The sequence below is a fragment of the Arachis ipaensis genome, chromosome B10, assembly GCF_059453495.1.
Source record: "Arachis ipaensis isolate K30076 ecotype BB chromosome B10, ASM5945349v1, whole genome shotgun sequence".
Lineage (NCBI taxonomy): Eukaryota > Viridiplantae > Streptophyta > Magnoliopsida > Fabales > Fabaceae > Arachis > Arachis ipaensis.
The window spans coordinates 2,859,133-2,882,342 of NC_142435.1; the positions used below are offsets into that span (position 1 = coordinate 2,859,133).

The 23,210-nt window shown below is 31.8% G+C and overlaps 1 protein-coding gene and 1 long non-coding RNA gene across 2 annotated transcripts; both read left to right on the top strand.

Annotated features, from left to right (window-relative positions):
• Positions 1 to 10,469: 10,469 nt before the first annotated feature.
• On the top strand, positions 10,470 to 12,309 carry LOC107622864 (GDSL esterase/lipase At5g45670). Its single transcript, XM_016324919.3, has 5 exons — positions 10,470 to 10,746; positions 10,826 to 10,950; positions 11,033 to 11,278; positions 11,476 to 11,722; positions 11,799 to 12,309. Exons 1-5 carry the CDS (start codon positions 10,503 to 10,505, stop codon positions 12,080 to 12,082), a joined length of 1,146 nt encoding a protein of 381 aa, XP_016180405.1. The 5' UTR covers positions 10,470 to 10,502; the 3' UTR covers positions 12,083 to 12,309.
• A 7,959-nt stretch (positions 12,310 to 20,268) lies between these two features.
• On the top strand, positions 20,269 to 23,094 carry LOC107621994 (uncharacterized). The gene is made up of 3 exons (XR_015903317.1): positions 20,269 to 20,432; positions 20,525 to 20,578; positions 22,957 to 23,094. It is a non-coding gene; the product is annotated as an uncharacterized LOC107621994 (long non-coding RNA).
• The last annotated feature ends 116 nt before the right edge of the window (positions 23,095 to 23,210 follow it).

Below are 23,210 nucleotides of genomic sequence, written 5' to 3' on the forward strand. Positions count from 1 at the left end.
AAAATTGTGATGTGAAAACTATTTATTCATTGCATTAATGAATTGAATTTATGTGTATGATTCATGATGTGAGCTAATATGTTCTCTTTTTTGTTTTTTGTTTTTTGTTTCTAAAGTTGTTGGCAATAATTGGGAATAGACAGGAAAAAATTGCTTTCGCTAAGTCCAAGCAAGCAGTTTGGGGCAACTCCAAGAGACCCATTTACACGTTCTAGAAATCAAGCTTTTTTCTTTTTCTATTTTTTTATTATTGGTACAGTAAAAAATTGTCCTTTCCTTAGTTTTTTGATGAGATATTTATTATATATATTTTGCTTGTTTATTTTATATTTTGTGTAGGTATCAGCATATCTCTGTATTCGCAAAAATAAAAAAAAATAAATAAATTTTTTTTATGTTTTATTTTAACTAGTAATTATTGTATATGTTGTGTTATTTTAATTTATTATTTAAGAAAAGTATGTTTAATATTATTTTAAAAGTAAAAATATTTAAAAGAATAAAAAAAAATTATTGATATTTTTTTAATAAAAATAAATTTTAAAAATATTTTTGTATTTTACGTATATATCCGATATTCGTGTGATCGGATCCAAATTTAAAGAAAGTGGATATTAAATCCCTAATGGCCACAGCCTGAAAATAAAGATAATACCTAAGGCCCATATAATATCCACCGGACTCTCAGACCAAAAATAAAACATATTGGGAAAACAAATGAATTATTTTTCTTTAGAGCAAAACCAAACACTACTACATAGAGGGGTGGGACGAGGGAGACGTGTTATACCATGACAAAAACTAACTCAGACCACAAAAAATATATATATAAAAAGATAAAATAATACCAAAAAAAAAAAAAGGGAAAAACACAACTACCAAGCTTGCTTTTGGTTAATTGGAACTATATGCATATATGGCAAACGATTTTTCACTATCCACCTTAACAAAACAGAGTTTTAGAAACAAATTTAGAATACTTGTTAAGAGAATAAAATACAAAATTTAAAATTTTTAACATATATTAATACATTACTAAAAAACATATATTTTATATTCAAGCTAATTGTATTAATATCCTAGTTGAGTGAAGGTAAAATAATGAGGTGAAAGGAAGCAAGCAATGATAAAAGAGGTTATGGTGTCACAAAAACACAAATCACAATGTTTTAGCCCCAAAATTCTTAGATGCTTTGAATATTTTTATTCTGATGAGTTAATTATCTTATACGTTAGTATTATCAGCTTATCATTATTTTTAGTTTAAGTTTTAAAATATTAATAAAATAAAAGTTGATTTCAAAGTGATAACATAAATAATACGGAATAAAAATACAAGAAATTTTCATATGATCCCACAGAGCAGAGCATCTTACTGTTCACCACTAATAGACAATTGCAACTGTCCCCCTTTCTTTTTCTACTCTTCACGTTCATTATTACAACAGATTATATTCAAGATTCTATCATTTTCTCTCCTTATTATGGCAATGGCAATGTAGAACAGATCAAAATCTGATGTTGAATTTAAGCTTAAGAGATATCTCTTCTAAGTCTCGATTGGAACTTTGATTCCATGTAGTAATAATTAAAAGTTAACATCACATTAAAAATGCAACAAAAAACTGAAATATTTAAAATATGGAAAAGTATATGGAACACTTCTAAATTAGCAAAAAATGGAATAACTTAATTAATTATAAATATAGTAATTAGTTTTATTTATTTATGATTTAAATTGCATCGTGAATCACAGAAACTGATTCAATTAGCTTCCGTCTCTTCACACTTCTTCTCTCTCCAAATGCCTAAAACATGATAAATCAGAAAACAAATTCAAAACCATCTAATTTACAAAGAAAAAAAATATTCTAATGCCTAGTATAAGCATTATTCACATCAAAATTTTGAATTCACGCAAAAATATTTAGCTAATTTTTTGCTGGAACCATTTCGGTTCCTAGCATTATTGTGAAAGTATTATTCCTGAGCTTAACAGAGTCTAATTAAGGAATAATACTTTTATTTGTTAATTGAATATTAGAGCACATGTTTCACTCTGTTCTCGTGGAGTCTATAGAAGAAGTGAGAAAGTTAGGTAGCATTAGCATGAATGGTGCATGCATTATTGGATACTAGCTAGTGTGGGTCATATGATGTTGCAAACTTGTGATTCAGAAAAGGAGATGATAGATTCATATATAGCGTGCTATAGTGCCATGGTAGAACTTTTCAGACGAAAGCAAACAAATCTCATCAATTAATGGGCCATGTTTCACAGCTTAGCAAAATCTCTCTCACCTTTGTAAATTATTTCAATCATATCACTTCAATTATTATTTAAGTTGTTCGAATAGTTAACTCACTTATTTATTTAAATAAATATAAAAATTTAAACTTATCTCAATTAAAATTTCAATTTACAATAAATTAGCTTTGGACATGTGAGACACAAAGATACTGTGAACAAAAGAAAACTTACCTTTTTTTTACACTATCCATATGAAGGACAAATTAGATACCAAAATCACTTAATGGATTGCCTTTTTATTTTTTAAAAGAAAAATATTACCTATTCTTTAATATTACGTGAGAGAGATTAAAAAAATAAAAAGAAAAAAAAACTGAAATTTATATCAAATGACTCCAATTCTGATCTCTCTATATATGTAAGTAGAAAGTATACATTGGTTGCTATATTATTATCCGATAAATTCATTTTGTTTTTTATAGAGACACAATAATTGAAACATAATGTTACTAAAATAATGAATCGGTGTACGTTGTTACTAACTGTTAAATAAATAAGGAAAAGTATAGGTAACTAACATGATTTTTGAACAATGTGTAAACAATGTGAATTAATAAGGTTAAAAAAAATAAATTTAATTAGTAGTATTAAATTAGAGTGTAGTGTATTTTCATTTGATTGGTGGTTGTTTATGTTATTCAAAATTTTCATTGTTCCACTAGCACTCCCCAATAAATAAATACCAAATATAAATATGTGTGGACTAAGAATCTCCGACATCAATATGTGGTCAAGCTAAAAGTAAGTTTTAAGATTATAAAAATCTAATGGTTATTAAATCGATAAAATTAAAGAATTAAAAGTTTAATTAAAAGATAAATTAAATATCATAAAATAATATAATTATATGTAAAATATATTTTTTTTGAACAAAAAAAGTTTAACACACTAAAGTGGAGCAAATAGGAAATGAAGACAATAACAAAAACAAGAACATAAACACGGTATAAAGAATCTAATCTGTTGTCATCTCCGTCATTGCCATCAATAACCAAACGGATCAACCCCGCACCATTCCCTATAACTCAAAAATGATCTATTCTTAATAGCATCAACTCCTGTCACAGAGTTCTGGAAAATTCTGCGATTCCGTTCGAGCCAAATGTTCCAGACAACTGCAAAGAATCCTACCAACCACTTCTTTTGCTCAGAGTTACCACCAGGCATTTCAGTCCAACTCTCAAACAGCTCTTTGACCGTCCCTGGAATTGTTCAAGCTCTATCAGCACTTGTCAACCTCGCGCACCACACATGCCATGTAAACTCACAGCCAAGAAACAGATGATGCACAAATTCTATATCATTTTTACACAAAACATAAATATTATCACTATAATGTATAATTCCTAGTCTACTCAGTCTCTCTTTAGTGTTGACTTTGCCTACTAAGACGAACCATGCAAACAGTTCGACTCTTGGAGGGACCAATCCTCTCCATATGGTATTAGTGAAGCTATAGCTTGTGATGTCCTTCGAAAGAGTCTCTTTCTGCAGCATCTGCATAAAGGAAATAGTAGAAAAAATACCTGTCCTGTTAAATTTTCATATAATTGTATCCTCTCTATCAGATGCTAGTCTGACTAGTCGTAATCTGTCATGGAGTTGATTGAGTAACTCTAGCTCCCATTGGAATAATTTTCTCCTCCACTGAAAGTTTCATATCCACTCTAACCCATCCCAAAACCCACAGTCTCCTATGACAGATCCTTGTTGATTTGAAACAGAGAAGAGTCTTGAAAAACTACCTTTCAAAGAGCCACCTTATAACCAATCATCCTGCCAGAATCTAATACGTCTGCCATTTCCCAACTCCATAGACAAACTACTTATCATCATATCTCTTACCTCTTGTTCTCTAATATTAAGTTGGCAAATATCTTTTCACGGGCCACCTCTTGATGGTAAAGGCTGTTTTGACAACATTACAGATGGGTTCAGCTAATTACAAGAACAAATCACCTTCTTCCACAACGGGAAATCTTCCTTCGAAAAGCGCCACCACCACTTGAAGAGAAGCGATACATTTCTGATTAAAGCATCCCCACCCCTAAACTGCCCAAATTTTTCGGAGCTTGCACCAATTCTCATTTCACAAGAGGTATACCATTACTCCCATCATCTTTACTCCATAAAAACCTTCTTTGTAACCCTATAATCTTTTCTGCAACCGCCTTTGCCATTTTATACAAGCTTAAGTAGTATACTGGCAAGCTATTGAGAACAGACTTTATGAGAACCAACTTACCAACTTTGTTGAGAGACTTCGCTTTCCATAGGCTCAGCTTATCTTCCACCTTATCAATGATTGGTTTCCAAGTTTTCACCAGCCGAGGATTTGTACCTAGAGGAATTCCCAAGTATCTGATAGGTAGAGTAGCTTCAGCACATCCCAACAAACTAAATATATTTGCCACCCATTCCTTCAGCACATCCCAGCAGAAGTCTCTTATAGTTCACTAGCGTCTTCGTTTCCTGTAGGCAAAATAATATGGTGTCATATGTAAATTGGAGATGCGACAACTCTATGTTGTCACTCCCCACCAACAATGGAGAAATGCGGCCATTCCTGACTGCCTTACCCACCATCCTGTGCAAGACGTCCACGACAAGAACGAACAGAAAAGGAGAAAGAAGATCTCCTTGTCCAAGACCTCTCTCCATCTTGAACGGCTTGGATGGTGACCCATTAATCAACACTGACATAGACGCTGTAGTCACACATTCCTTCACCCAAGTCCTCCATCTAAGACCAAAACTCATCTACTGTAGCACAATATCCACAAAACTCCATCTCACACTGTCGTACGCTTTCTGAAAGTCCAATTTGATAATTGCCGTCTGCTTCTTGCGCAATTTCAGCCAATGGACCGTCTCACAAGCAATGAGAGCACCATCGTGTATTTTGCGATCTTTTACAAACGCATACTGAGTCTCTCCTACTAAGCCTGGCATCACTGGACGCATCCGTCTCACCAGTACTTTGGATATCACCTTATAGACACACCCAACCATACTAATCGGCCTTAGGTCTTTGATTTCCTTTGCTCCCACAAATTTTGGAGCTAATGCTACCCATGTTATATTCACGTCCGTTAGTAGCTTTGCACTTTGGAAGAATCCCAACACAGCTATAATAAATTCTTGACCAATCTCATCCCAACATTTCTTTATGAAGTTCATATTGTATCCATCACTACCTGGCACTTTGCTGGACTCACAATTCCAAATTGCCTCTCGTATCTCTTCCGGTGATGGCATCACCTCTAACAATGCTGCATCGTCGTCATCAATCTGTTTTACCAACCCATCCCGGATCTCAATCATAGGAGCAAATTCATGCCGATACAGATCTTTATAAAATCCTGTAATAGCAAGTTTTATTCTGGCCTGGTTCCTCACTAATCTGCCATTAATTACTAGATAATCGATTTTGTTGTTCCTCCTTCTAGCCGACGCCAGGTTATGGAAGTATCTAGTGTTCTTGTCCATATCTCTAGCATGTTGAGAGCGAGACATCTACTTCCAATGGATCTCCTTTCTGGCATACCACTTCGCGTAACAAGTCACAAGAGCCTTCCGTCTGGCCTCCACTGTTCCGTCATAGCTACCAGCACTAACCATATCATCAATCTTCTTAATCTCCTCCTCGAACTTCTTTATCCTGTCATCCATGCCGCCAAAATTTTCCTTATGCCATCTCCTCAGCAGTATCGTCAAGGCCTGCAACTTATTAGTGAACTGAGCCTCACCCAAATTCCGCCACTCATCCTTCACCATTCTCGGAAACCCTTCATGTGTAAACCAGGAATCCAAGCTTCGAAAAGGTCTTGGACCCGCACTCAATCTTGTATCTTCTAGAATCAACGGACAATGATCCGATAGACCTCTTGGTCCCCCTTTCAATCAAGTATCTAGAAACTCCTCAAGCCACTCCATACTAACCAGAATCCTATCAATGCGGCTACAAGAACAACCTCAAAACTATGTGAACTGCCGATCAGTTAACGGTAAATTCACTAACTGTAAATCTAGCACCCATTCCTTAAAATCTTCCGCCATAGCCGGCAAACTAACAGCGCCTTTCCTTTCCTCCAACCTTAGTATCTCGTTGAAGTCCCCATGAAATAAAACGGATCTTGATTGACATAAGCTCACAATGTAGCTTAACTCCTCCCACATCATCAGTTTCTCCCTTCGCGTATGTGCTCCATACACCAAGCAGAATGCACAGTTCAAGTCATTTTTTGTCAACAAACCTTCAACGCATAGCCAACCATCCCCTTTATAGCAGTTCGACCGTTTAAACAACAAGTCATCCCACATTAACAATAGGTCGCCAGACGCACCTACTGATTCTACATAGTCCCAACCCCACAAACGTACTACATCAAACTTAGTCATTACCTCCCTCTTAGTTTCAATCAACCCTAACATATTTAATCTATAATTTTTCTTCAACTCTTTCACCATACTTAACTTCCCATTTCCTCTTAGTCCTCTAACATTCCAGCAACTATAAATCATTTAAACGAATTTTTACACACCTTGTTATGTTGTTTGGGCCTGCTCCTCCTAGCTTTCTCTTTCTGTTTTGCCATCCTTTTCTTTGCCGCAAGGTCCTCATTTTGGCTTTGTAAAATCGCCATAATGTCTTCCTGTTCATCATAAAAAATCGCACCAGATTCCACAGCTAACTTCCATGTTTCCTTATTTTCGGCCATCTGTTCTTCCTCCGTAAACCTTTGGTCAACAATTTGATTTATGACTTCTGCTCCTGTTTCGGATCCAACATCCTTAGTAACCCGTTCTTTGACGTTATCATGTTTCACAGCTTTGTCTTCACCTGTACTACTACCACATCGTTCTCCCTCTCTTTCAATTGCAATATTTGGCCCCTCTGGTTTGTCCGGTCCATTCTTCCTTCAGCCAACTCCTCCTCCTCCAGCCCTTGGTTGTACCCTTTCACCATGTTCGGCGCTACCAAGCTCTTCTCCATTATACTACAGCCGCCCCATGCTTGGCTTCCATCTGGCGCTTCCAAGCCGTGCAAGCCTTGACCATGCATCACGCCACCTCGCAGCGCACAAGAACGTGACTCATAGTCCCTGGCAGCGGCGTAAACAGGAGCATGTGAGAGTTGGAGCGCTCCACTCGTGCAGCGTTGCTCATCATTCACAGCAGAGGGGCCCGCCTGCCTAGAATCGGATCCCATGAGCAGCCTTCGAATCGGCCCAGCTTCCTTGGCACAATCTTGTTGAGTGGGCAGACCTAATTGGTCATGATATGGAGGCCCACCAAATTGATGGCCCAGAAGGAGCTTTGAATTATAACATTCGTTTTGGGCCTTGTTATTTGCAAAACCCACACCCTTCTCTTCCCGTCCTTTGATCTTGTCTTCAAAATTCTTGGACCCACTTCCTTTATCAAAACAAACCTGTGTAACCGTTCTTTCTGACTCAATCTTCGCACAATCATCAAAATTCTCACAATCAGCCTCCCCATTAATTTCTTTAATTCTGAACGAATCCGTTATCAATTGCAATTGATACGGATTTAAATGCTCTTGATTGCATTCGTTCAAAAAAATATATGATGTTACCATTCTGCCCTTATCTACATCATTGTCGTTAGCCCGTGTCATGATTAGCTCAGCCGCCGGATCCCACACCGCCGCCATGGCCACCATTCCACCACCATGTGAACTAGAGCTTCCACACGTTGGCCTGACGATTGCATCTTCCGTCAAGCATTTTTTTTCCATATATCTCACATCCCACCTCCTTTACAAAGACATCAAAGCCACTAGTGCCCACAGTGATATGCACCCATTCCTTAATTATATCAAACACACAAGTGTCAATTAACACTCGACCAACACTGAAAGATAAGGCGGACTTTGTCATTTCATGACATTTTACTACTTCCCCCCATAGACCGCCTATCGTATTGAATGTACCCACTGACCAAACATGTAGGGGCACTCCATAACATTCTAACAGACTCTTCTAGTCTCACTGCGTTCTGATTCCTCCCATCGCCAAACGCTATGAAAGAATTGCAAAAAGCTATTCATTTTGAAGGTATACGCTTCCTCTGCGTTCTTCACAGAATCAAAGACTAATAAGGCTTTATATGTTCCAAGTTCTCTGACTTCAACAATCTGAGGAAAATTCTTGCTGATTGCTTTCTCTAACGATTTGAAATCAATAGCCGTCATCGTTCCTCCGACCAAGCTCCTCAGCAGCTAATCGAAATTCTCTTTTGCTATTGGGACTTCAATCTTCTTCGTCCAACCATTCTCATGCGGGTCCTTGACAGAAGTATCCTTCTTTGTTTCTTCCACTCTTGTAAGACCTTTCTCTCTCTGAGGATGCCTACTTTCTTCAACAGATCTTGCAATGTCTCCCTTACGTAGCTCAGTGTTCTTCCATTCCATTGGCCTTCTATACTTAGCCTCACTTATGTAGATTATCTTCCCCCTTATGCACGTTTGATGCATTTCTGATATAGCCTTCACAGCCCCCCATTTCGTTGTATAGCGAACAAACGCAAACAAAAGAACCTTCCCATTTTTGATCTTTCAAGCAAGATAAATGTCATTGATTCGTCCTGTCCAATGGAACAAGTGATAAAGTTCTTTCTTTTTTCGAAATATCTTGTGATAGATTATTGACAAAAACGGTAAAAGAATCATTTTCCAAAGGTTGATACTCTTCTCGATTCCAAATCCCAGGATCCTTTACCGATAAATTCCTAGCTCTACCTCACTCAGTGTTTCCCACTCTCACTCTCTCTCTCTCATCTCTCACTCAATTAATTTTACCAATTTAATAGATTTTTTCATGAATTAAACCAGTTTAATAGTTAATTTAGTTGAACTGAACGATCTGATCCAATTATCATTATCATATAGTACATTCCTATCTGGCTATCTCTCTCATCCCATTACGTTTCATTTCTAATGACAATGAATAACGAAGTTGGTATATACGATGTTGTTCAAGTTAATAACTCCCTGCCTTAAGTGGTTTGAGTTGAACTTATTATGGTGTTCTCTCTTTCCATAGATATTATGGTATAGTATTTATTATATTTCTCTCCTTTCAGAGCAATATCCCATCTACAATATATTTTTTTTATTTAATTTAATGTTCAACATATATTTATTTATGCATTTTTTATTTAATTTTTTTAGATATATAATATTTTAACATGGCATTATAAGTCTATGACAAATTCAAAATTCAATAAAAAGCCTGTAACATATTTAGCCATTTATATATAATTATTCATATATACACTTTATTTTGCAAACATAATTTTTTATGGAAAAAAATAAAAAAAATAACATTAGTTGTCACTTTTAACATTTAGCTCTGCATTTAATGGTACCGACATAATTTATCGTTGGTCTCAGGGAAACAGACCAGTACAATAGACCACAAAACTTGTTAAGCTGCCTTTGGAACAAGAGGATAAGATGGTGGACTAGAGAGTGAGATATATAGGTTCATAGGACATTGAAAAAACATACATATTAGAAGTAAAGATATCAATACTTTTATTTTTAGATTATACATTAAAATGGTACATTTTAAATTTAGTATTTCTCCCTTCTTCTAAATAACTATTTTAATACTAACAAATATTACTATATAGCTTCAATCACTTGGACATGGTGTGTTTCTCTGTTTAGGCCCCACTACTCTATTATGAATATTACCATAAAAATATTATTTATATATCAAAATTAATTACGAAAATTAATTATTAATATATTTATGTATAAATATATATATAGTTTGATTTATTTTTAATATATATTTATATTTTAATATAAATTTTATATTAATAAATTAATTTTAGTGATTGATTTTAGTATATACATAACATAAGTAATAGGAAAAGCTTAGGGGGTCAGCAACTTTTGTGTTTTCTGGCCAGCACTTAACCATCAAAATAAAAGTGAGTCATCTCCCACCATTAGATGTAATTTCACACCATTAAAAACACTATTAATGACTAATTGATGATTACAAAATACCAAAATTGCTCTCCCCTAACATTCCTCTAAGTAATATTATAATAATGGATACACACTTTTCTCATTGTGATTGGCTCGGCACTATGATGAACACTCCCTCTCCTATAAATACACATTTAATGTTGGTATTGTGTGTAACTAAGAGACATGGCAATGGCATGTGAAAGGAAGAAGATCCTGTGGTTGGTTTTGCATCTTCTTATGGTGGTATTTGTGAAGGGAGCACCCCAAGTGCCATGCCTTTTCATCTTCGGTGACTCACTTTCTGATAGTGGAAACAACAACGATCTTGCAACCGTTGCCAAAGCCAATTTCAAACCATATGGCATTGACTTCCCTTTTGGCCCAACCGGAAGATTCACCAATGGCCTAACCACAATTGACATAATTAGTAACAATACTAACACTTCTCTTCTCTTTAAACTTCAATTAGTAATATTCATTAACTAATTAATAAATTATTATTTCAGGTCAGCAACTGGGATTTGAGGAATTCATCCCACCCTTTGCAAACACAAGTGGCTATGACATTCTTAAAGGTGTTAACTATGCATCTGGTGCTGCTGGAATTCTTGTGGAGAGTGGCTCTCATACAGTAATTAATTTCTTTTCTTTTATTATTTCTTCAACTTAAATATAACATATAGTTTAGTAACTATATATACATTGGGTGGTAGGGTGCTGTGGTCAGTCTAGGACTACAGATAGCACATCACAGAGTAATTGTTTCCAGAATCGCCAGCACACTCGGAAGTATGAACAAAGCTCAGGAATATCTTAGCAAATGCTTGTATTATGTGAACATTGGCAACAATGATTACATAAACAATTATTTCCTGTCACAATTGTACCCAACAAGCCAAATCTATACCCCTCATCAATATGCACAACTTCTCATTCAACACTTAGAACACAATTTACTGGTATTCATTCAAACCAACTCTACTTTAATTTATATGCTATGTTATATCTTATAGAATTGATCAAGTTTGCACTACATGAGGCTTGAACTCAAGACCTGTTCAAGCCTCATGATAAAAAAAAAGAGCATATGCCACTTGAGCTAAGGGTCATTGTTATAGTTCTCTGCTGATTAATTATTATTGTTTGTTTGGTGTAGGATCTGATTGATGTTGGAGCAAGAAAGTTGGTGATAGTTGGGTTGGGCCTTGTAGGTTGCACTCCAAATTCCATCAGAACTTTTGGAACAAACGGATCTTGTTATGAAGAGGGAAATGAAGCAGTGTCCATTTTCAATAGCAAGCTAGTATCACTGGTGGATACTCTCAATTTCAACCTCTCTCCTTATTCCAAATCCATCTTTATAGACTCTACAGCAGTTGCCATTGCAAATACCAATGCACCTGGTACGTAATATTATAATACGTGTTCTTTTTTGTATAAAATACTGTATGGACTCATGTTTTGTACGTATATCTGTAGGCTTTACGGTTTCAACAGTTGGTTGCTGTGTTACGGGGTGGAGTGGAGAGTGTATTGAAAATGAAGAACCATGCAATAATAGGAAAGAGTACGTGTTTTGGGATGATTTCCATCCCACAGAAGCATGGAATCAAATAAATGCAATAAATTCGTATGCTGCTACCAATCCATCATTCGTGCACCCTATGGATATCAAGCAACTTGTTGACCAACAAGTCAATATCATGCTACCGGAATTTCCACACCACTTCAAAACACACCTCACTACTACTAGTGCCCTTTAAAATTAAATAATAAAAAAATAAGGTACTTATATGATCCGATGAATCGTTATTAGTGTTAATCGAGGAGAATAAATGGACAAGTTAAATTGTGGAGACGGGAGATTAGAGTAGCTTGTTTATTAGCTACTATATCTCGTATAAGCGGTGTTTTTATATATAAATAAATAAATGTGAGAGAGTATGTACCTTGTGTAGTGATTGAATAAAAATAACCGTTAATTTATATATATACTGATATACATGAATGAATTCATTTTAAAATAGATGAAATTTGTTTTTTTTTTTTTATATAAAAAAAAGGTTACGAATAATACTAAACTTATTATATAAGAATAATATTATTACCTGACCGACAAAATTTAGACGAACATTAAATACTAAATTTTAAATCATAAATTCTAATAATATAAAAATAAAGTGTTAATCCAACGTGTTAGTTAATATTAATAAGAATAGTGCTAGTGAATTAATTTTTTTTTTAACTAATTTTTTTAATGATAATATTATAAAAATAAAAAAAACAAACAGAATTTATTTTAATTAATGAAATTTTTTTTTAACCAAAGATATGAAGACTCGAACCCGCAACCTCTTAAATGAGTACGGAAAATTTATGCCATTTGAGCTATTATTCATTGGCATTTTTTTTTTAAATTAATTTGTTTGTATTAAAATGTAGACTTTAAATCATATATTCTTAATTTAAATCCTAAACCTAAATACTAAAATTAGTTAATATTAGTTAATTAAAAATTTTCTTTTCACTTTCTAATTCATAAAATAAAAAAGTATTAACCCTTAATATATGTGTTCGTTTATACCTGTGTATGTTTTGTTTCACATATTTTTAATGAATATTTCATCATTTAATATATATTGTATATGAATATTTTAATGACTAATTTTTATGTATAAATAATATGGTTATATATCAATTTAGTTGGTACACCATGTAACTATATTTATATATAATGAGTTTAATTTCAATTACTATTATAGAGATTAGTCTTGCAGTTCAAAGATATGAATAAATTTTTAGTCGTTACAATATATTGTACAATAAATTTTACTAATCAATGAATCTATATAAAAAAAAGTCAGTAAATAAATACAAAAATCAATCTATAGTCATTTTTGATATGGTCATTAACAACTATTAAAATCAATTCTGCTCCACTCTTTATATCTCACCTACAATTTATTGCTAACATCCACAATTCCTCTTTCTTGACTTTTGAAGATTCTGTTATTCTTTTTTATTTATATGTGTCAAATGATAGCAAAAAAATCAATTAATCATCTATTATGCTTCTCCTTTTTTTACTATCATTCTTGTCTAACTCTTAAAATATTATTTAATTGTCCTTAAAATACTTCATAATTTATCATAATCAAACAATCACGCACTACCAAATAAACTCATAACGAATAAATAAGTAATGAAAGTCTTTTTATCAATTTTTTATTATTAAAAATTATTTTTTGCTTTAAATAAACATGAAAGGGACTTATTATTATTACTAATTTTTTGTTTTGGTCATAATTTTCTTTCATGCTCCTATAGAAATTGAATTAATTATGATTTTGTAATAACTAGTTGTCCACTCTAGTCTCCATGCAAATTGCCAAATTTGGATGGGCCTAAATGTACCAAATCACCCTTGGATGAGCCTGAAGTTATAAAAGCAAAATCACTTCTGACCAAAAAAAAAATAATAATACAAAATCACTATTTAGGCCTCAAGTTATAAAAACAAAATCACTATTTATTTTATTTTATCGTTGGATGATTAGCCAATTCAAATTTCATGCTCCATCCACCGCGCCAACACAACACCCCACTCTCCTCATCTTTCTTTTCCGACAAATCTCAAAATAGAGTTTGTTTTGAGATATTGAAATAGAGATTGGAAAATTAAAATTTAGTATTATATTTGTTAGTTTAGAGATTGATACTAAAATTTTAATCTCAACTTTAATAATATTTTATATTTAATTTCAAAATCAATTTAATTCACTGACAGTGATAATAATTTTCGTTTTAGAAGGTGGGTTCAGAAGAATTATTCTCGGATAAGCGTTGAAGGATCGGAGCTGACAAGATGGTGAGACAAGGAGCCACTGGAGGCAGGATAAGGACGCGAACTTCATCCGTTAACAATCACATGGATGCCGCAAGTGATGCTGGAAGCGCCGAGCCACTAAGTGTGGCACCATTGACTTCACAAAGGAGGACGTAGAGGCGTTCTTACGTCCTCCTTTGTGAAGTCAATGGTGCCACTCATCCTGTTCTCTCTACAAATACTGTGCTATATTCTAGAAAAGATAGTCATTGATAAACTGGTCAAATATGTCAGGCAAAAATATTTCTCTCTTAGGTTATTCCTCACTTGATTTAATAATGCTAGTCAGTTATTTGATTCCTGGTGATTACTTCATTGTTATTTATTTATCATTTTTTCTTTGAAACTGTTGAGTTTTGCAGGCGAATTTAAATCAGGAGTTATACAAAAGATCAAAGGAGTACTATTTGAGTCTGCAGAAGAACATTGATCTTCTTCGGTCAGATCTTGAAGCAGTGAGGAGGCACAGAAAAAACTTAAAACAGAGAAAGCGACTCTTAAAAGTAGATTTTTTCAGTCTGATCTTTCTTTCTTTCACCTGCTAATGCAGTTCTGCTGTTTTCTGTGCTGGCATCGTTCTTCATGATGGCACTGGAATTCAACTTTTACTCTGATTCCTAACATGTCATAAAATCTTATTGTGAAAATAGGAAATACTTTTGATTTGGAGCATTATGCTATTACATGCTTTTCAATTATTGGCATTAGCTTCCAGTTGTTATTTTCGTATAGCATCCTAAAGTTTGTTCATATTTGGTTTTTCAGGCTTCACAGAGTGAAGCTCTAGATGAAAAAGAAAAATTAGCAAATAAACTAAAATACCTTCGTGAAGAGTTAAAACAAATTAGATGACCGTACTTGTCAACAAAACTAAGTAACGGATTTAACCGCAGAAAGTAGCAAAGTACAAAGAAAAATTATATGAGAGAAGAGAAAAATTGTTAATTCGGTCTTGTGATTGTACAAAGACATTAGCTAAAGTACAAAGAATTTACTGGGGAATCATGTACAAAAGATTAGAGGAGATGATAGATTCATATATAGCGTGCTATAGTGCCACGGTAGAACTTTTCAGACGAAAGCAAACAAATCTCATCAATTAATGGCCATGTTTCTAGGGCAGGCAATATATATTTTATTTGTGAAACTAATTCGGATCAATTTATTCGGGTAAAGTTGTTTATTCATTACCCTATCTTATTCTATAGGCATCTCTAATATATTATATAATGAAAAAGTCTAGGGTCAGTAATTTTATTGAATTTTGGCCAGTATATAACCAGCAGAGAAAGGTGAGCCATTGGATGAAATCTCATACCATTAAATCATTATTGATGGCTATTTGATGACTACTAATCATAAAAGTTGCTGACCCTCTAGCATTGCTCTTATATAATATATATGTAAAAGTTATGTATGTAGTAAAAAAAAAAAATGAATATTGACTCCACAATTTTTTTCTTATAAAAATTTGAAATAACTACTAAATTAATTGATGTTCATATTATTTATAATTTTATGTTAGATTTTTTTAAAATATATTTTTTTAATTTTAATTTAAGCTTAGTTCTTTATTTTCTATTTTATTAATATATATGAAATTTAGAATGATTGAATTTTATATTTATTTAAAATTTTTTTATTTTTCTGCAGGTAGAATAAAGTAGAATAGGGTTTAGAATTTTAGGGTGTGGGTAGGGTTAATGTTAAAAAAATTTTAACCCACAATAAAGTAGGATAAAATTTTAAAAAATTTTTTAACTCAGAGAGTAAAATTAGAGTACAGTCCAAATCCTACTCTATTCTATTTATTACTAACCCTACATGTGTTGCAGTTTAGTTTTTCAATATTATGTTTTTACATTTAACGCTAGCTAAATTCATTATAATTCCATCGTAATCGTTATATAATTCGGATATTGAAACTATTATATAATTAATACATAACCGATAAAAAATTTTATATTCATTATTATAAAATATCATAACGAATAAACAGTTATAAAATATATTTAGCTTATAAAATAATATAAACAAAAAAAAAGTATGATCTCAGCTATTTTTAATTATTTGTAAAATTTCTAAGATATTATAACTTGATTGGCGGACTACAAAAGCTTTGGAGTTAAAGCAAACACTAACGTATTTATACATGTAGAAACTCTTTGTACATCATATATCAAAGAATATAATAGTCTAATGATACATTTGAATTTTATGATGTGATCATCCTTCATGGATGAATTTATTGTATTAAGTATATACTAAAATTAATTATTAAATAAATTATTAATAATTTAATATAAAATATATATTAAAATATAAATAAATATTAAAAATAAATTATAACAACAAATAATAATAGTAAAATTTTGTTTTATTAGGTAAGGTCAGTTATATAAATTAAACAATGTTATTAAATTTTGTCATGTATTATATTTATGAAAGATTATTTATATGTAGATTTTATTTGACCATTTTATGATAAAATATATAATAATAACAAAATAGAAATAAATCTATTCATGTCTGTTGTTGAGTATTTTAAATATTATGTTTGTCTTGTTTTGATTTTCTTTCAAATAATTTTATTACGCTAACTATTCATATCATTCTAATTTTACCTACTCACTTTATTCATCCCACTCTTATTGCCATGCACTTATATTTACGTGATCAATTTCATCCAATAGTTATTGTTTATTAAAGTCACACTCTTCTATTTTTTTCTTACTTTAAAATTTCCAATGTTCCTATTTTTTACCTCAATATTTTGTATCAAATGCTTTATTCTATGAACTTTATTTCTTAATTTTCATTGCTTCCAAGACTTATTTTCCTCTTCGTTTAGCCACTCTACTATACTCTTGTTGTCAATATAAAGATTACAATGTCTTCTTCTTTGGCCGGTAATTCCTCCCGAAAAAATTGGAGACTTGTAATAATAATTTCACCATCAGATTTTTCAATAACATTCTCTCCTATAAAATACTTTATCATATCATGAAAATCTTAAAAGTAACCACCAACAATAAAATTATTATAGATAAAAATATATATTTTACATACCCACCAAGATCACATCTCATTAACTTTCTCCATCCTTATTAACCTGAAATTTTTTTATATTTTTACTCTGCTAAATAATTCAAACAATAACAAAAAATAATCTGTACCACTTATTTTTATGAGTAAAATATTAAATTAGTTTCTTAGGTTTGGACGTAATCTTATTTTAGTTTTTAAAGTTTAAAGTGTTTCATTAAATCCAAAAAATTTTTATTTCATATTATAATTATAGACAATATTTCTTATGTTTATAATTAGAAGGCCAAATTAGTTATTTTAAATTATAATGATTTTAAGTCACCAAAAGACAAATTATAATGATTTTATTAAATAAAATTCAACTATAAAAGATTTCATATTATTTTAGTAACTTTATATTTTATAATACAAAATTATTTTTTAACTAAACTATAAAATAGCTAAACTAATTTCACATTATTTATTAGACGAGTAATATATATAAGTTTTATTAAAATAAGTCTATTTTTAATATTCTATCTCATTGTTAAAATATATTACATGATAAAATAAGTGGTATCATAGAATCAAATAAAAATTATTGTTAATGTTTCGGTCCTTCTAAAAAAGAGGGTCTGCCGGGTCCTTCTAAAAACGGTTCAACTAGGTATCCTTTAAAAATTGTACAACATTCAGCCTTTTATTACAATAATTAAAAAAAATTAAAACAAACACAACTAAAAATTATGAATAGATTTATTGTCTTTTTAAAATTAAATACACATTCAAAATACAATCTAAAAAAACTGAAATTTAAAATTTAAATTTTAAATTTTTGTTTCAGATTTAATATATTTAATTATTAATATATTATAATTTAAATACATATCTAAAAATCAAATTATTCAAAATTCAAAATTTTGATTTTAAAAATATAAAATAAACCTTAAACTATCAAATTATTAATTAAACTCGTACAAAACACTCAAAGAAGCAGAGAAGTCACGTTTGCGCCATGTCGAAAATTCAGAGGCGCACATGGAAAACTCAGAGGTGTACATCGAGAAGTCATCCTCCACTGTCGTTCATCCTCTTCCGCGCTCATCCTCAACGCTGCCTTCCTCCTTTTCGGAGCTCATTTACAACGCTGTCTTTTTAATGTTTAAATTTAAATTTTAGATTTATGATTTTGGATGTGTTTTAAAAATATTTTCTATATAACATCATAATTTTAGATGTGTTACAATTATTTTTTAATGTTTAAATTTAGATTTTAGATTTATGATTTTGGATGTGTTTCAAAAATATTTTCTGTATAACTTCATAATTTTAGATGTGTTACAATTATTTTTTAATGTTTAAATTTAGATTTTAGATTTATGATTTTATATTTTCTGTATAACTTCATAATTTTAGATGTGTTACAATTATTTTTTAATGTTTAAATTTAAATTCTAGATTTATGATTTTGGATATGTTTTAAAAATATTTTTTGTATAACTTAATATTTTAGATGTGTTACAATTGAAAAAGAAACTACAATTGAAAATATTTTAGTTTATGTATATAATTATATTCGACCATTCATAATTGTATTATTAACATTTATATTGTATTATTAAAGTTGACTGGTTTTAGATGTGTTTTAAAAATATTTTGTATAAAATATCATACTATCATATGTATTATAATCGAAAAATAACAACACAATTTTAAATTAATTGTTGATTATATACTTTATTTGCAACAATTTTATTAATAAAATTAAATAAGATCAACCTTGTTTCAATTAAATCAGCAGAGTGTTTTTATGTTTAAATTAAAATATAATTAAAAATGTTGAACATGATATTTCTTAACAAATTACATAAACACATGTGTGAAAAATAATGATACCTTTCACCAATGCAAAATGAGAGAGTGTTTCAGCTAGAAGATGGTGATAGTCTTCACCAATGAAGACGAGATGGAGAATTCAGCTGGGAGCGTCCTTTTTGGTTTGGGATTCACTAATGCGTGTGAATATCCCGTAGAATAAGGAATTTAAAAAATTGTATCTGTTACGTGAAGTTACGAAAGTAAAACAAAGTCACCGTAACCACCAATGAAGTGGGTGAATTTTAAAATTTAAATTTAAATTAAAATCTAATTATAGATATGTATCTACAAAATAGGAACATGTTACACTAAAAAAATAATTAAATATTATTTAAATCTGATTAAAGGCTGATTAAAGGCTGATTAATATTGTACAACTAGCATTTCCCTTCTAAAAAAGAGGGTCAGGCACTACAATAAAATTGAGTATTTGTAACAAAAATTTTGTATCAAATTTAAAATTGTTATAAATTATGATTTTTTTGTAACAATAATTAGTTATTATTACAAACATTTCAATATTTTGTAATAATGTAATTTTTTTTGTTACAAATTATGTTGGCGTATCGAATTGTTGTTTTGTTGCAAAATATTATAATGTTTTGTAACAAAAGATTATATTGTTGCAAAAATTTAAAATATTTTGTAACAAAATATCTATTTGTTTCAAAAGTTCTAAATATTTTGTAACAAAATGCACTATTTTGTAACAAGTTATTTATTTGTCACAAAATTCAAATATTTTTTGTAACTAATAAAAAATTTTCTTTCAACATATTAAATGTAAAACTTTAAATTTTTTAAAATTAACATAATGAATTATTTATGATTTATTATATTTATTTAAGATTTCATATTCAAAAATTTATTTTACTAAGAATATTTAAGTCAAATTAATGATACTTTGTGTAAACCCCGCTAAAATCGGAAAATAATTAGTCAATAAATCGAATTTTAAATAGGAAAATTAAAAATACAAAACTAGTATCAAAATAGTATAGAGCTCGTCAAAACGAAAATTTTGATACCAATTTCGAAAATTTGGCCCAAAATCGGACCGGAAGGACCGAACCGGTTGAACCGGGGCCCAAACCGAGCCCGTGGGTCCAACCGGACCCAAACACTTAAAGAAGACAGCAGCTCCTTCTTCCCCCATTTGCATGCAACGCAGCAAAACAGATTTGGGGAGAAAGAAGAGCCCCCAAACCCTTAACCTCCTTTGATCCACCATAACTCTTCCGTCCGGGCTCCGATCGCCGCACCGTTCACGGCCACGCGCTCAGCGCGTTGAGCTCTACCTTTCTATCCGAACAATTTCACTGGTAAGCCTCCTATTAAGTTCAAAATCTCTATCCCTCTTTCTTTGGTAAACTTGGAAACCTATGGTGAATCTTGTCCAATTTCTATGTTCTAGGTTCAAGTTAGCTTCCGGAACTTGTGGGCTCAAGCTATTGAGCATATGGGTATGGTAAGAACACCCTAACCCTAGCTCAATCTTGTTTTTGGTAATAGAAAACTGAATTGAAACATATATATGTGTATTAGGTGTAGTTTAAGAGGGTGTTTATGCATTGGACTTGAATTTGGATTACTTGGAGCTTTGTTGGTGACAAGGCTTACTTTGGGGCTATTTGATTGAGCTTAGAGGGGCTGTGATTTTGAGTTGTGAGGCTGCCTTGGGTGAACTAAGTGATCGGCCAAGATATGGTTCAAGTTTCGCACGTTTAATATTTACGGTGTTGTGAAAACTTAGGTTAGAGGAACCATAGGATAAGTTGAATTGTTTGTTGTATTTAATGATTAGCCTTATAATGTTGTTGGGATAGATTTGTTGGTGGATTTATATATTGGAATTATGAGATGTGGAAGTTATTAATGGTGTGCTCTTATATTTATTTATGATGGATTAGGATTGGTGTTTGTTAATAAGGATGTAGAGTTGTGTTGTGGTGGTATTGCATATGCTGTAACTAATTATGTAATGGTCAGAATTGCATGAAACCAAGTTTGGGCTAAACTTGGGAATATAGGGAACTAAACTGGAAAATTTGGGACCTTTTTGTTAAATATATAATTTATGGCAAATTTTTAAAGTTAGGTTGTTAAATCTGTCCTGCAGCAGAAAAGGTTAAATAGAACAGCAACTTGTTTGTCTTGCTGCGACTTCTACGAGTTGATTTTTGGAGTGAAACTAATTTTGTTATAAAATTTGATTAACTTGCTTTATTGCTCTAAAACTTCAGAATTTTAAGAGTTAAGGATTGGGAGTTGTGAATTTTTGAATATTGGTGGTCAAAACTGAAAAGAAACAGATTTCAGCAAGCTATGCATCAACTTCCAATACTTGTAACTCTTAGAATTGAATAGCAATTGGGTTGCAACCAAGACACAGTTGTTTCTGGATGAGCTAGGAGTTTCCAAATCAAAATTTAGCTTAATTGGAGTTTTGTAATAAAAGTTATTCAAATTGAAAGGTACTAAGCTTGTTGGTTTCAAAAACAGATTTTGACTCATTTTTACTTAACTTCCAGGTAATGTAACTTCTTTATTAAAAATGATATTAACTCAGAACCAATTGAGAAAGAAACCTGGATGAGTGAAGTGTAACTACATTAATTTTTAAAGTCATTGGATTTAACTTGAATTTTATATTGAATTTTGAATATCACATGCTGCTACTGTTTTTCTGGTTTTATGCACTGCAGAGCAGTCACGGTTTTTCCTTTATTCCTGAGACTAGAGAAATCAGAAAACTATGATCTTTAGTTTTTTTTAGAAATATTATTTCAATATGAATGCCTGGACATAAAGTTTATGCAATTCCGATTTCATTTGCTATATTAGAAACAGAAAAGAAAATAGAGTGTCGAGAATGTCTTAGTGATAGTCATGGGTCCGAGAAGTCAAAGATTAATCTTCGTATTACGTGAATGATTTAATGTTAGATTTGGGTTGATTTTAAGATTAATCGATATTAAAAAGGTTGAGAAGAGGTTGGTAAATGGTTTGGTCAGGACCCGGAAAGGGTAAACGTAATGAATTATAAGGGAATGATGATGAAAAATGTGAAAGGGAAGTTGTTGATAAAAGAAGTTAACCTACCATGGCTTGATGAATGATTAAATAATGATTATGATTATGAAATGGCTTATGAATGATGATATCTGAGATACGAGTTTCCCTGGGTAAAAACCGTGGCTCGCCACCACGTGTTCCAGGTTGATTCTCGATACTCTGTTAACCCTACGTCGTAAGGGTGACCGGGCACGTATAAATTCCCGGGTATGGATAACCCCCATTGAGTGATTTATATGATGATTGAATGTGAACTCTATGCATAGACTCTTGGGGATGCGCGACGGGGGACAGTCTAAGGTTTTCAGACTTGTCAGGTTGGCTGGATAACCGACAGATGGGCCCCATCAGCCATAGGACAGGCATGCATCATATGCATTTGTTTGTATTGATTGCTATGCATTTCCTGGGTATGCCTAATTGATATATATTACCTGCTATTTGTTATACTTGCTATTTGTACTATTTGATCATTACTTGTGCGTGAACTTGTTTGGTTGCTTGTTTCTGTTGCATTATGATTGACAGAGGAAATGGAGGAAATGAAAAAATGGTTGGGTATTAGATTAGCATTGAATTTGAGTAAGTTAGGTAGATTTAGAATACCTGCCCCTATTTATGGCTTCTGTTTAGTACTTAAGTTGGATAATTGAATAACGGAGTTCTAGGATTGCCTATGGCATTCTCAGGACCTTATTTATTATACACGTGGCACTTTTACCATGCTGAGAACCTCCGGTTCTCATTCCATATTGTATTGTTGTTTTTCAGATGCAGGTCGAGAGGCTCCTCACTAGGCGTCTGGATCCTGGAAAGTGAAGTAGTCCTTGGGTATATTTTGGTTTTTTATTTGTATATATGTATATATGTATTTAGCTTACTCTCCAAGTAACTTATGTATACTACTCCTCTTAGAGGTTGAGGGAGAGATAGGAGTTTATTTTGGTATTTTGGTATATTTTGGGGATACCTATGTATGTTCATATGTATATATATATATATATCCTCTGGCCAGCCTTAGCTTC

Coding starts and splice junctions, on each gene's coding strand:
- LOC107622864 (XM_016324919.3), top strand. CDS start 10,503: ATGGCAATGGCATGTGAAAGGAAGAAGATCCTGTGGTTGGTTTTGCAT. Junction 10,951..11,032: donor TGGAGAGTGGCTCTCATACA/GTAATTAATTTC, acceptor ATTGGGTGGTAG/GGTGCTGTGGTCAGTCTAGG. Junction 11,279..11,475: donor ACTTAGAACACAATTTACTG/GTATTCATTCAA, acceptor TGTTTGGTGTAG/GATCTGATTGATGTTGGAGC.